General features: G+C 46.6%; 1 protein-coding gene across 4 annotated transcripts in view; it reads left to right on the forward strand.

Moving 5' to 3' along the window:
• The window catches only part of LRRC31 (leucine rich repeat containing 31), a 72,059-nt gene that overhangs the window by 32,647 nt on the left and 26,976 nt on the right, over positions 1-12,436 (forward strand). For 2 of the 4 annotated variants that reach the window (XM_006150257.3, XM_006150261.3), the window contains exon 4: positions 7,478-7,572. The exons of 1 other annotated variant lie outside the window; for it this stretch is intronic. In XM_006150257.3, the coding sequence (XP_006150319.2) occupies positions 7,506-7,572 (67 nt within the window). In that variant the 5' untranslated portion in view covers positions 7,478-7,505. Of the gene's footprint in view, positions 1-6,654; positions 7,375-7,477; positions 7,573-12,436 lie in introns of those variants that run through there. One more of the 4 variants, XM_014588504.2, reaches the window with a different exon arrangement.

The following is a 12,436-nucleotide window of genomic DNA, read 5'->3' on the forward strand; positions in this document are numbered from 1 at the left end:
TTTGGGAACCAGCAGTTAGCGTAATGGCTATGTCACTGGACTCCCACGTAGTAGACCACGGTTCGCGTCCTGGACCTGGTGGCTTAAAACTCACGCCGGGCGTGTGTGCGTGCATGCCCAAGATCCCGAGAGGAGAATGGAGGAGAAGGGATTCCGGCATGACCATCCCCTCTGGGGGGTGATTTCTCACTTTCTGTCTCTATGTCTCTCTCTGTCTGGCGAGCACATGCGCCCTATAGCGAAAAAAACCTCTCAAAAAAAAATCAATAGTTTTGATGACTCTATACAACGAATATTACTCTTCAATACAAATGGACAGTGAGAAATGCATCATGGACAAATCTCAATATAATGTTGCAAAAAAGCATTTACAGTATAATTTCATTTATATAAAACTCTATAAATGCAAACTATGCCACAAGAAACAGGATGCTCAGTGTCGGCCTGAAGACAGAGGAGGGACAGTGGAGATGAATTAGAAAAGGGCAGAAAGAACCTTTTAGGGAGTGATTGATAGGGTTATTGTCTTGATATTTTCACCACTATGAACCCATGTGGAACTGCGTCAGACTGTACAATTTAAATATGTGCAGTTTACTGAGGTTAAATTAAAATTAGGAGAGGAAAACTTTTTCCTCTGCCCTCTTATGTTCAGTGAATTAACCTGAAAAAGATAAATCAGTAGGGAATAGGGCTTATGTGTGTAACTTGCATACATGTAGGAGTTCTTGAAGTGGTTATAATTTGGGGCTTAAATTCCTGGTAGCAAAAACGGAATGGGGAAAGGCTTGTATGAGAACAAATAGGTTTCCTTAGAAAACACAAGAGGGTTTTCAGGACAAATATGGAATTAGAACATTCGTGATCACGTTTGCTTGCGTGGATGTGAGTCCTCCAGTCTTCTTCATGGTCATAAAAATGCCCTGAGAGATCATTTATGGCAACATGATTTTCCAGAAGTTTCTGCCCTTAGCCAGACAGAAGAAGTTCCGAGAAGGCTTTTTTCTGCATCTGCTGAATCTCAAATGTCTTCAGCATAAAATAAGCTTTGTGCCAGGGCAGAAGGTGGCATAGTGGTTAAGGACCGGACTCATACATGGCAATGCATGGGTCAAGTCCCGGACATGGAGGCTTGAACCTCACACCAGGCACATGTGCGTGCATGCCCCAAATCCCAGGAGAACGAAGGAGAAGGGATTGAGGCATGGCCATTCCCCCAGGGGGTGATGTCTCACTTTCCCTCTCACTAGCTCTCTTTGTCTCTCTGGCAGTGCATGTGCCCTATGGCAAAAACCTTAATAATATTAATAATCTTTGTGCCAACTCTAGGGTTCCAAGTAGATCCCTACAATGCCTTGTTAAAGCTGGGGAGTAAAAAAGAATTGTATATAGTATACTCAAAATAAGAGGGATAAAGCACCCATAATAAGCTGATAGAGAAACAAACATGTTTGGGACCTCCAAATATAATCCACTTGAGTATGCATGCCAACATAGCCTACGTACTGAAATCATTTAAAAATTGTCTTCAGCTTTTACTTTGTGCTTTTCCTTCCTTGATCCCACATCCAAACTCTGTCTTCAGTACCATTTTAGTCCACCGGGGCTGTCTTAACAAAATACCACAAGTGGGTGTTTATAAACAACATAAATGTACTCTCACAGCTCTGGAGACTCTAAGTCCAAGATCAAACCTCCAGCCGATTCGTGTGTGGTGGGGACTCTGGTCCTTGTACACAGAGCTGGCCAGCCATTTCCTCCCATGGAGGCTGGGGCAAATGACTTCTCTGGAGCCACTTTTATTAGGGACAAAGCCCGTGACCTCTCGACCTGACCACATCCCAGAGCCCCTACTGCTTTAGAGGTTAGGATTTCAACATACAAGCTTGGGGGAGACAGAAACACTCAGACGGTTGCAATTGCTCAGTTGGGGAATTTTTCTTTTAATTGTTTTGTTGAGAAGGTTAATATTTATTTGTTAAAATAATCTTTTTGTTCCCCTTATGTAAGAGATGAGAACCAGCTTGATTGGAGTGCGTGGTTTGTGTGCACAGTGAGGCGCCTGTGGAGAGGTGGCTCGTAATCGGCAGGACTGTCTTGGTTTAAAGCCATTGCTATTTCCCTTACACCAGTGAGATGCAAAGGTTTTTGTTTTCTGTTTGTTTGTTCATTTGTTTTGGAGAGGTTTTTGCCATAGGGCACATGCACATGTCAGACAGACAGAGACAGAGAAACAGAAAGCGAGAAATCCCCCCCCGGGGGGGATGACCATGTCACAATCCCTTTTCCTCCATTCTCCTCTTGGGATCTTGGACATGCATGCACACACGCCCGGTGTGAGTTTTAAGCCACCAGGTCTGGGACTCGAACTGCATTCGACTACGTGGGAGTCCAGCGACATGGCCATTATACCAATTACTGGTCTTAAAAGTGCGATTGTAGGGAACCAGCAGTTAGCATAATGGCTATGGTGCTGGACTCCCATGTAGTCGACCGCGGTTCGCGTCCCAGACCCGGTGGCTTAAAACCTCCAATGGGGGATGACCATGTCACAATCCCTTTTCCTCCATTCTCCTCTTGGGATCTTGGACATGCATGCACACACGCCCGGTGTGAGTTTTAAGCCACCAGGTCTGGGACTCGAACTGCATTCGACTACGTGGGAGTCCAGCGACATGGCCATTACACCAATTACTGGTCTTAAAAGTGCGATCGTAGTGCGACTCCATCGTCACGAAAGCAGCAGCCTGTGCTGTATGGTTCAGGTCTGTTTTCCTCAGTCCCCAAGAGGCAGGTTTTCATTTGTGCCCAAGAGCTACATGCCTCGAGATGGCCAGCCAGGAGACAGTCACCCAGATCGAAGCCCATGTAGCCTCACTGGAGGGCACTGCTCGTAAGATGAGGCCGTGCCCCGGCAGGCAGGCCCCTGGAGGATGAGGAGACGCAGGGCCAGTGTGGGCAGAGGCCCTGACTACTCTGGAAGTAGCAGGCCGCATACGTGGAGGTGAAGGCCAAGATTCCTGGCCAGTGCTAGGAAAGCCAAGGTGGCCAGACAGGAGGAGGGGAAGAAGGCAGGCTGGGCCAGGCGGCGAAAGTAGTCTGGCCAGAGTCCACCCGTGTCGTGCCCGCCTTTGGCAGGAAGAAAGGCCCTGATACCAGCTCTAAAGTCCTTTGTAATTTTGGCTTTCTCAAAGAAAAAGCCATACATATACATACAACATATATATATATATATATATAATTTTTTCCAGATAGATGAACATAAATTTAGGTAATATTCGGGGGATTTACATCTCGTTTCCTCGGCTGGAGGACAAGAGCCTCCAGTTGCATTTCTTTGCACCCATCAGCACTGGGTAAAGGAATCGTAGGTACCAGAAAGCCGATGAGTGCGTAACTGTGGGTGAGGCCCTGTTCTGCAAAGCCCCAAGAGCAACTGCATTTCAAGGCAAATGAATGAGGGCAACAGCGATCGCAGCTCCCGTGTGACAAAGGGACTAATCTGCTTGTCCTCATGGAGGCAACGAATGGATGACTGGCCTGCTGGGGTCAGCAGATCCTGCTATTGACCTAATGCTCATGTTCACAGGGACGGTTCTGGTAAAGCCCCGAGCTTAGGACTGCCAAGATAAGAATGCACTTAGCCAGTGAGAACGTGACAGTACACGTGACGTGGGGAAACATGCCACGGAGCAGAGAAAGCAGCATCCTTGCTCGAGGAGGGAAAATGCGAGTCATCAGAGAATAATCAGGATGGCCTCCTAGCCCAGCCTTGAGGTTTAGGTCAATGTCTCAAGTAGGAGGCTGCTGCAGATACTACTATTACACGCCGGTATTTATAGCTCTCCTCCTCAGCCTGGGTCGTCCTTCTGAATTTAGGTGGCCTTGTGTCTTGCTTTGGCTAAAGGAATGTTCCCACAGTGATGCATCGTCACTCTGACAGAGGCAACAAGGTTGGGGCAGGGAGATGGAGTGCATCCACTGAAGTAGTACTTAGTCAGGGGCCGGCAGGTGGTGTGGTGGTTGAGGTGCTGGACTCCCACACTGCCGACCATGGTTCAAGTCCCAGACCTGGTGGCTTGCTTTCTCACATTCCCTCTTTCTCTCTGTCTCTCTCTGGTGAGTGCTTTGCCCTCTAGCAAACTTAATAAACAAAATAAAATAAATCATTTTTTAAAAGTGAAGTTGTAGTTAGTGCATGTAGACCACATGCAAAGCTCGGCTCACACTGGGGATATCCTAGCGTACAAGACGAAGTCTCTGCTCTCACAGCCTTTCCTGTCTGGCAAGGCGGACATCTATTTTTAACTCCTATGCATCATTGTTTAATCCTGGCTTAGATTCATATCGAGTAGAAAATGTCAAGAGAGTACAAAATGCCGACATCTGGAGGGCTGCCATTTGATGGGAAGGTTGGTTTAACAAGAAAGAGGCCCAGTTGCTTTTGCACAGCAGTGATGTGAGTGCCCTGCTAGACTGGAATCCACATGGCTGGCCTAGGGTTTGGAGTCCTGGGTTGGCCTGAGAATAGGCTGAGACGTGTAAGCTGCTGGAGGACAGGCAGAAGGGAATCATGGTAGGACGAGCTCCTGATGGGGTCCCTGTCTCTCCCTGTTGTGGGTAGGCATGTGTTCTCTATCATAAAAAGAAACAAAAGCAAGCAGGAATCCGCAACTGAATTGTTCAGGCTGAGATTCTGAGGCCCAGGAGGGTGTGGTGAATCTGAAGGAGAGGTGACCAGGGTGGCTGGACGAAGCAGGGAACAGTCCATCAGACTTGTGAGAAACCTGACGTTAGACTGTGTGGAGATCCGCTAAATATTTCCACCTCTTATTCCAAAGCTTATGTGGGTGTTCTTAAAACAAACGACAGTGGTTACTTTCCACCCTCCGATCATACTTTCCTTTACCCCAGCAGCCTTGTGGAGTGGCGCCAGCTCTTCCTAGTTGGAGAGAGTTAAACGAGTTGGGAGAATGAGCACAAACCCGTGCCATGAGGCATGCGATGACCTCTCCCACTCCTGCAGGGGCGGCCACCATCTTCTGCAATTTCAGGGTACTGGGCAGGGTTCTTTGATAGAAACTAGGATTCGTTACGGCCAGATTAGGTAGGAAGGGATTTGTTACAGGTATTAAATGGCTTATGAAACAGAGCAATGGATTCTAGGCTGTGTTTCCAGGAAGCACTCCCGAAGCCACCCCACGTGAATGGGCTACCACACGAGCTGTTGCCTGTCATGGTGAGCATGCAGCCTGTGGAAACTGTAGGTGGCGGCCACACCCACTGGCTTCAGACCACGCATCTCAAGAAATTGGATGTCACGTGGTCTCCTCTCTCCCCATATCCCTTAGCTGCCAATTCCAGGCTTGTACAAATGCAGAAGCTCAGCAGAACGTAAGTCACATCCACAGCCTGGTTTCAGGATGGCGGGGAAAGTTCTAACTTAGAGTCTCTGCAGTAGGGAAATGGAGCGTGTCAGTCACACGTATCAGGAATCAAGAGAGGTACCAGCAGATGGTGTAACGGTTACGTCACCGGACTCCCATGTAGTCAACTGCAGTTCGAGTCCTGGACCGGGTGGCTTAAACTCACGCTGGGCACGTGTGAGTGTGTGCCCAAGATTCCAAGAGGAGAATGGAGGAGAAGGGATTGCGGCGTGGCCATCCCCCCTGGGGGGGTGATTTCTCTCTTTCTGTCTCTCTGTCTCTTTCTGGTGATAGCATGCGCCCTTTAGCAAAAACCTCTTTCTCAAAAAAAAAAAAAAAAAAAAAAAAAAAGGAACTAAGAGGGACAAGTGGACTCTCCACTTGGAACATACAGCTCTACTTCAGGTCTTCTAAACGTTTTTCTTACCCAGGGGCATTCTCTGTCTTTCCACTGTCATTTCCCCTACTGAAGATGAAACCACGGGGGAGTGTGTATTTCTACACCTCTTCTTCGTTTGGGTAAAACCTGAGCCTTTCTGTGTTTCCATTCCTGGCTTTGAACATTGGGAGCTGGAGGAGGGTGCGTCCTCCCGGCAGATGAGCTCTGCCAGCCCAGCGCTGTGGCTTGCTCACGCACAGGCAGATGGTGCAGGCAGTACGCCTCCCGTCCTTCTCCGTAAGGCGGCTGCTCCAGACTGCCATGGGAAGGCTTCCACGGGAGCACGTACGAAATGCAACAGGAACGAGCTACACTGAGCGTCCGGTTTAGGGAGCAGAGGAAGTGCGTATTTCATACCTCTCTGCACCGATGTCCTTTCCTGTGATTCTTCAACACTGCTCTTGCAACTCTCTTGCTTCTTCTGCATGCCCTTCACCTTTGCCCGCGTGTACAAGCAGCGTATAGTTTACAGAGACCTTTGACTCTCAGGCTGTCTCCTGAGTCTCGATGTTCTGGTGCAGGCTTAGGGGAGATAATACCAAGTTAGGAATATGTTGGGAGCATCTACACCCACCAACAACTGCGTACGTTCAGTCAGGTGCATCATTTCCGTTATAATTTGCCAGTAAGGAATTCACTGAGGGAGACGACTTAGGCCCAACATCCCTAAGGTGGGAACGAAGATCCCATGGGCAGGCTTGCGAGAACTCACTGCATAGTGAGGGGTGCATGGCTGTGTGCAGACAATAGGGGGCTAAGTGTGGGGGGTCGTGGGGAAAGCCAGGAAGGACCTACCATACGGCACTGGCTGGATCCGAGATCCTGCACCCCAAATTGGTCTTTCTTCTCTTTTGCCTTGGGACTCTAGGAAGGCCCTGAGTACAAAGGGATGAGCCCATGGCAAAGAGAAACCCCAATTCCTGCTCCCCAGCAGTTATTTCTAAATCTTCCCTTGAGCATCATCCTAATAGCAGAAAATGTCAGAGGAGGTGAGTTACCTAGGAGTCCTGGTGGAGGTGGCGGTGTTGGTCATGAGGACACCAGAACGGAACACGAGGGCACCGGGACGGAACACGAGGACACCGGGAGGGAACGCGAGGACACCGGGAGGGAACGCAAGGACACCGGAAGAGGACACCGGGAGGCAACGCGAGGACACCGGGAGGGAACGCGAGGACACTGGGAGGGAACACGAGGACACCGGGACGGAACACGAGGACACCGCGAGGGAACGCGAGGACACCGCGAGGGAACGCAAGGACACTGGAAGAGGACACCGGGAGGCAACGCGAGGACACCACGAGGGAACGCAAGGACACCGGGAGGGAACACGAGGACACCGGGACGGAACACGAGGACACCGTGAGGGAACGCGAGGACACCGCGAGGGAACGCAAGGACACCACGAGGGAACGCGAGGACACCGGAATGGAACGCAAGGACACCGGGAGGGAGCACGAGGACACCGGGGTGGAACACGACGACATTAGAACGGAGCATTAGTTCTTGGTGTGTGCCAGACACTCTCAGAAACGTCTGATATACATAATCTCATTTAATCATCACAAAATCCTCTGCAATCTATGCTATTATTATAACTTTTGTTTTACAGGAGAAGAAATTGAGGCTTACAGTTGCAGATGTCCAGGACGATGCAAATCAACTATTGGAAGAAGGTCCCAAGAACAAGGTGGCTCCCAATCAGTGGTAAAGCTATTGCTTAACCATAATCTACAATAAAGACTCATTTATTTAGAAACTCTCTGGCCCAGGGCACCCAAGTGACAGCCAAGGTGCAAGGGGACCAACTTGTCCCAGTGTCATGAGCAAGCCCAATATATTTCTCACTTTGTGACTTTGATCAAATCTTTTCTTTCAGGTGAATCCCTACCTTTCTTCTTTTTTGAAAAAAAATTAATTTTATTTATTCATCTATTTATTTTAATTTGACGAGAGAGAGAGAGAGAGAGAGCAAGAAAGCAAGCCACCAGGTCTGGGACTTGAACCATGGCTAGCCATGTGGGAGTGTCAAGCAACCAGGGCACCTGCTGGTCCCTTAAAAGGGAAAGTGAAAAAGCAAGCTGCCAGGTCCAGAACTCAAACCATGGTCAGCCATGTGGGAGTCTAGCACCTTAACCACTACACCACCTGCTGGGCCCCTACCTTTCTTCTTTTTCTTTTTTTTGGAGAGGTTTTTGCTACAGGGCGCGTGCGCTCACCAGACAGAGAGAGACAGAAAGACAGAAAGCTAGAAATCACCCCCCAGGGGGAATGGCCACGCAGCAATCCCTTCTCCTCCATTCTCCTCTCGGGATCTTGGGCACGCACGCATACGCGCCCGGCGTGAGTTTTAAGCCACCAGGTCAACTATATGGGAGTCCAGCGACATAGCCATTACACTAACTGCTGGTCCCATATACTCCTTTGTTAAACTTACTTTAGTTTTTAAAAATAATAATATAAATAGAGTTATTTTATTTCATTTTCATGTTTTTCTCTTCTAGGGAATAGAATGTACTGATTTTTGTACATTGATCCTGCAGCTTTGCCAAACTTGTTTATTATCTCTAGTAGATTTTAGTTATTATTGCATTTTAAGGCTTGTGGTTTTTATTGTATTTTATTGAATTCACTAATTGATTTGTGAATTCTTGCAGAGCTTTGAAACTCCTTGTCATAAGGCCAGATGAATTAGAAACCATTCTCTCCCTTCTTTTTCATTGAAATATTCCTCCTACATTGTATGTCTCCACTTAACATATACTGACTGCATCCTACAGTAGAGACTGAAATATTGGAGGACATGAAAGCACTGAAAATAGTTATAGACACTGGAGACAGTGTAGCAGGAGGGCAGTTGGGGGAAGAGTGTAGGTGGGGAAATGGAGAGGTAAGACATCTGCGGGACTCAGAAATTACCTGCTGATAACATGGACAGTATTCTCAACTGGACTAGTCTGAGGTGTATTTCATGGTTAAATTCTTTCTACAATCTAAATGAGTAGCATTTGAATGTATAAAATAATAATAATAATGGTTATAATAAAGAAATATTCCTCCTAAAACCCTCTGCTTTTGATGATTAATGGACAGATCCTAGACCTGGTGCCTGTTAATCTGGATCCCATTTTTCCTTATCTTGGCCAGTGCCCTCATTTTCTCAGCCTACGTCATCTATTAACTTCCTGGTAAAGTGGACATGAAAAGTTTTTGATGCTTACCACATTTGAAAATAACTTACTCTTTTTTTTTAGAGAGAGAGAGAGACTTTTGCTATAGGGCATATGTGATTGCTGGAGAGACAGAGAGAGAAATAGAGAGACAGAAAGTGAGAAATCATCCCCAGGGGGATGACCATGCTACAATCCCTTCCCCTTCATTCTCCTCTTGGGATTTTGGAAATGCATGTACAAGTCCCTGATACGAGTTTTAAGCCAGTAGGTCTGGAACTCAAATGGGAGTTGACTATGTGGGAGTCCAGTAACGTAAACATTATGCCATCTGCTGGTCTCTTTTTTGTTTTTCTTTGAGAAATTTTTGCTGTAGGATGCGTGTGTTTGCCAGCAAGACAGAGAGACAGAGAGTGAGAAATCACCCCCCGGGGGGATGGCTAGGACACAGTTACTTCTCCTCCATTCTCCTCTCAGGATTTTGGACACACACACACACATACAAACACACTCAGGTGTCCAGAGTGAGTTTCAAGCAGCTGGGTCCGAGACTCGACCATGGTTCACCGTGTGGGAATCTGGTGCCTTAACCACTATGCCACCTGCTGACTCCATATTTCTCTTATTTCTTATTAAGATAGTTTGCCTGGAAAGATAGAATTCTGTATGGAAATAACTTCCCTTAGAGTTTTGAAGGAACTATTGTTTAACCTTTTAGCTTTTAATGTTGATGTTGTGAATCCAATGATGTTTTGAATGCTGGTATTTTTTTATATAACTAAACTTTTCTTCTAAAGTAGCTTTTGAGATCTTTGTCTTTATTTGACATTTTAAGAAGTGCTTTTTAAAAAAAATAATTATTTTTAATTTTATTTATTCATTCATTTATTTTAATTTGACCAGAGAGAGACACACAGAGAGAAAGAGAATGAGAGAAAGCAAGCCACCAGATCCAGGACTCAAACTCTCGTCGGCCATGTGGAACCGTCCAGCATCTTAACCACCACACCACCTGCTTTTCCTTGCTCAAGAAGTGCTTTAATACAGGTTTTGGTGTTTTTTTTTGTTTTTCTCTTTGTCTCATTCTTCTAATACCACTCAGGAGACCATTTCAATGTATAAACTCTTACTTTTCAGTCTTACTGCTACGCCACTGTCCAGCCTCCTGAGTCACTTCTTAAAACACTTTTAAAATGTTTTAAAAACACATACCATAGGGACCCGTAAGTGGCATGATGGTTGGGGCATTGGACTCCCACATGGGCAACCATGGTTCGAGGTCTGGGGACCTGGTGGCTTGCTTTCTCACTTTCCCTTTCCCTCTCTTTCTTTCTCCCTCTGGTGACGGTGCATACCCTGTAGCAAAACAAATAATAGTAATAATGATAAATAAAGTTTAACAAATAATTCCTTAAAAAACACACAACATAAAATTATTATTTTTAAATTATTTAAACCGTTTTAAATGTATAGTTCAGTACAGCTACCTCACTTAATGACCTACCTGTTTAAGCATCACTCAGACTTAAGACTAGTTCTCTGGGGCTGGGAATCCCCCTTCTCTGTCTTTAGTTTCCATAGTTGGTTAGTTTTCATTATAGAAAGTGTTCTCAGGCATGCAAGACTATATATTTCATTTGTCAAATTGTACTTTATTGTGCGCCTGTAATAGTATTAGCATAAATAAAAATGATTACACTAGATTTTTATTTTAAGATTTGTACTACAGGGCACGTGCACTTGCCAGAGAAAGAGAGAAAATGAGAAATCACCCCCCAGGGGGGTTGGCCACGCTACAATTTCTTCTCTTCCATTCTCCTCTTGGGATTGTGGGTGCCCACGCACATGCGCCAAGCATGAATTTCAAGCCTCCGGGTCCAGGACTCAAACCGTGGTCAGCCATGTGGGAGTCTAGTGACATAATCACTCTGCGATCTGGTGGTCCCTTACACTAGATTTATATTATTGTGTTATGGTGTGTCTTGATGCGCCAAGCATGAATTTCAAGCCTCCGGGTCCAGGACTCAAACCGTGGTCAGCCATGTGGGAGTCTAGTGACATAATCACTCTGCGATCTGGTGGTCCCTTACACTAGATTTATATTATTGTGTTATGGTGTGTCTTGTTGCTTCCTGCTGCTTTTTGTATGGATACGCTTACATTATTCTAGTGCTGCGTCACTTGGTAGCTGTTGACAACACATAACCTATGGAGCCACAGCACACCGCAGGACTTCGCCTTTAAGTTCCTCGCGTAGTGACCAGTTCGCTTAACCACCTAGTCGTAGCAGTGGAACTTGGCCAGTAAACAAGGAGTACCTGTCATGTTAAATCTACTCAGGTTGTGCCACCAAGCTCCAGAATTCATCATCGTGCCCCTTGACTAACTCCCCACCTGCCCCCAGGCCTTGGCCCCACCATTCTATTTGGCATGTCTGTGAATTTGACTACGTTAGATACCTCGTACAAGTGGTAGCATTCAGTATTTATGTGCAATAGAAATAACATGTCGAATACGTATTACTCTTGGGGTTTCATGTCAAATAACTCTGCCTATGAGAAGATAATGAAAATTGAAAGTAAGCACTCAATTAATACTAAGTCGAATTGAAAAGCCAGCCGCCCATTTTCCCAAAACACTCGTAAGTGGGTATCTCTCTCCTGGGAGAAGAGGCAAACCCCCAGGTTTTACGTCTATTTATGAATTGATTAATTTTTAATTTGTCAGAGGGCACATGTACTTGCTGGAGAAAGAGTGAGAGCGAGCGAGAAAACAATCCCCATTGGGCACAGCCATGCCACAGCCCCTTTTCCTCCATTTCTCTCTCCTCTCGGGAGTTTGGGCATGCGTGCACATGTGTCCAGCATGTTTCTCAAGATGCTGGGTCCAGTACTCAAACCTCGTGGTCGATGATGTGGGATCCAGTCTCTTAACCACCAGGCCACGGGCTGGGCCAAACCTCCAGTTTCTAGCTATTGTCGTCTAGTTATTAAACTATAGTCTGCAAACTTCTTTGTATGTTGTTTCTGTGGTTTACTTTCATGAAGTCTAGTGCACAAAGGGGACATGGCAGTTTTGTTTAAGTCAGTTTTTAAAGCTTGAATTGGTATGGGCCACCTGAGAGCTTTTTTTTTTCTTTTTTTTGGAGAGGTTTTTGCTATAGGGCGCGTGCGCTCGCCAGACAGTCAGAGAGAGACAGAGAGATAGAAAGTGAGAAATCACCCCCCAGGGGGGATGGTCACGCCGCAATCCCTTCTCCATTCTCCTCTCGGGATCTTGGGCATGCACGCACATGCACCTGGCGTGAGTTTTAAGCCACCAGGTCCGAGACGCGAACCGCGGTCGACTACGTGGGAGTCCAGCGACATAGCCATTACGCCAACTGCTGGTCCCCAGAGCTT

The sequence above is a fragment of the Tupaia chinensis genome, unplaced genomic scaffold, assembly GCF_000334495.1.
Source record: "Tupaia chinensis unplaced genomic scaffold, TupChi_1.0 Scaffold000281_1, whole genome shotgun sequence".
Taxonomy (NCBI): domain Eukaryota; kingdom Metazoa; phylum Chordata; class Mammalia; order Scandentia; family Tupaiidae; genus Tupaia; species Tupaia belangeri.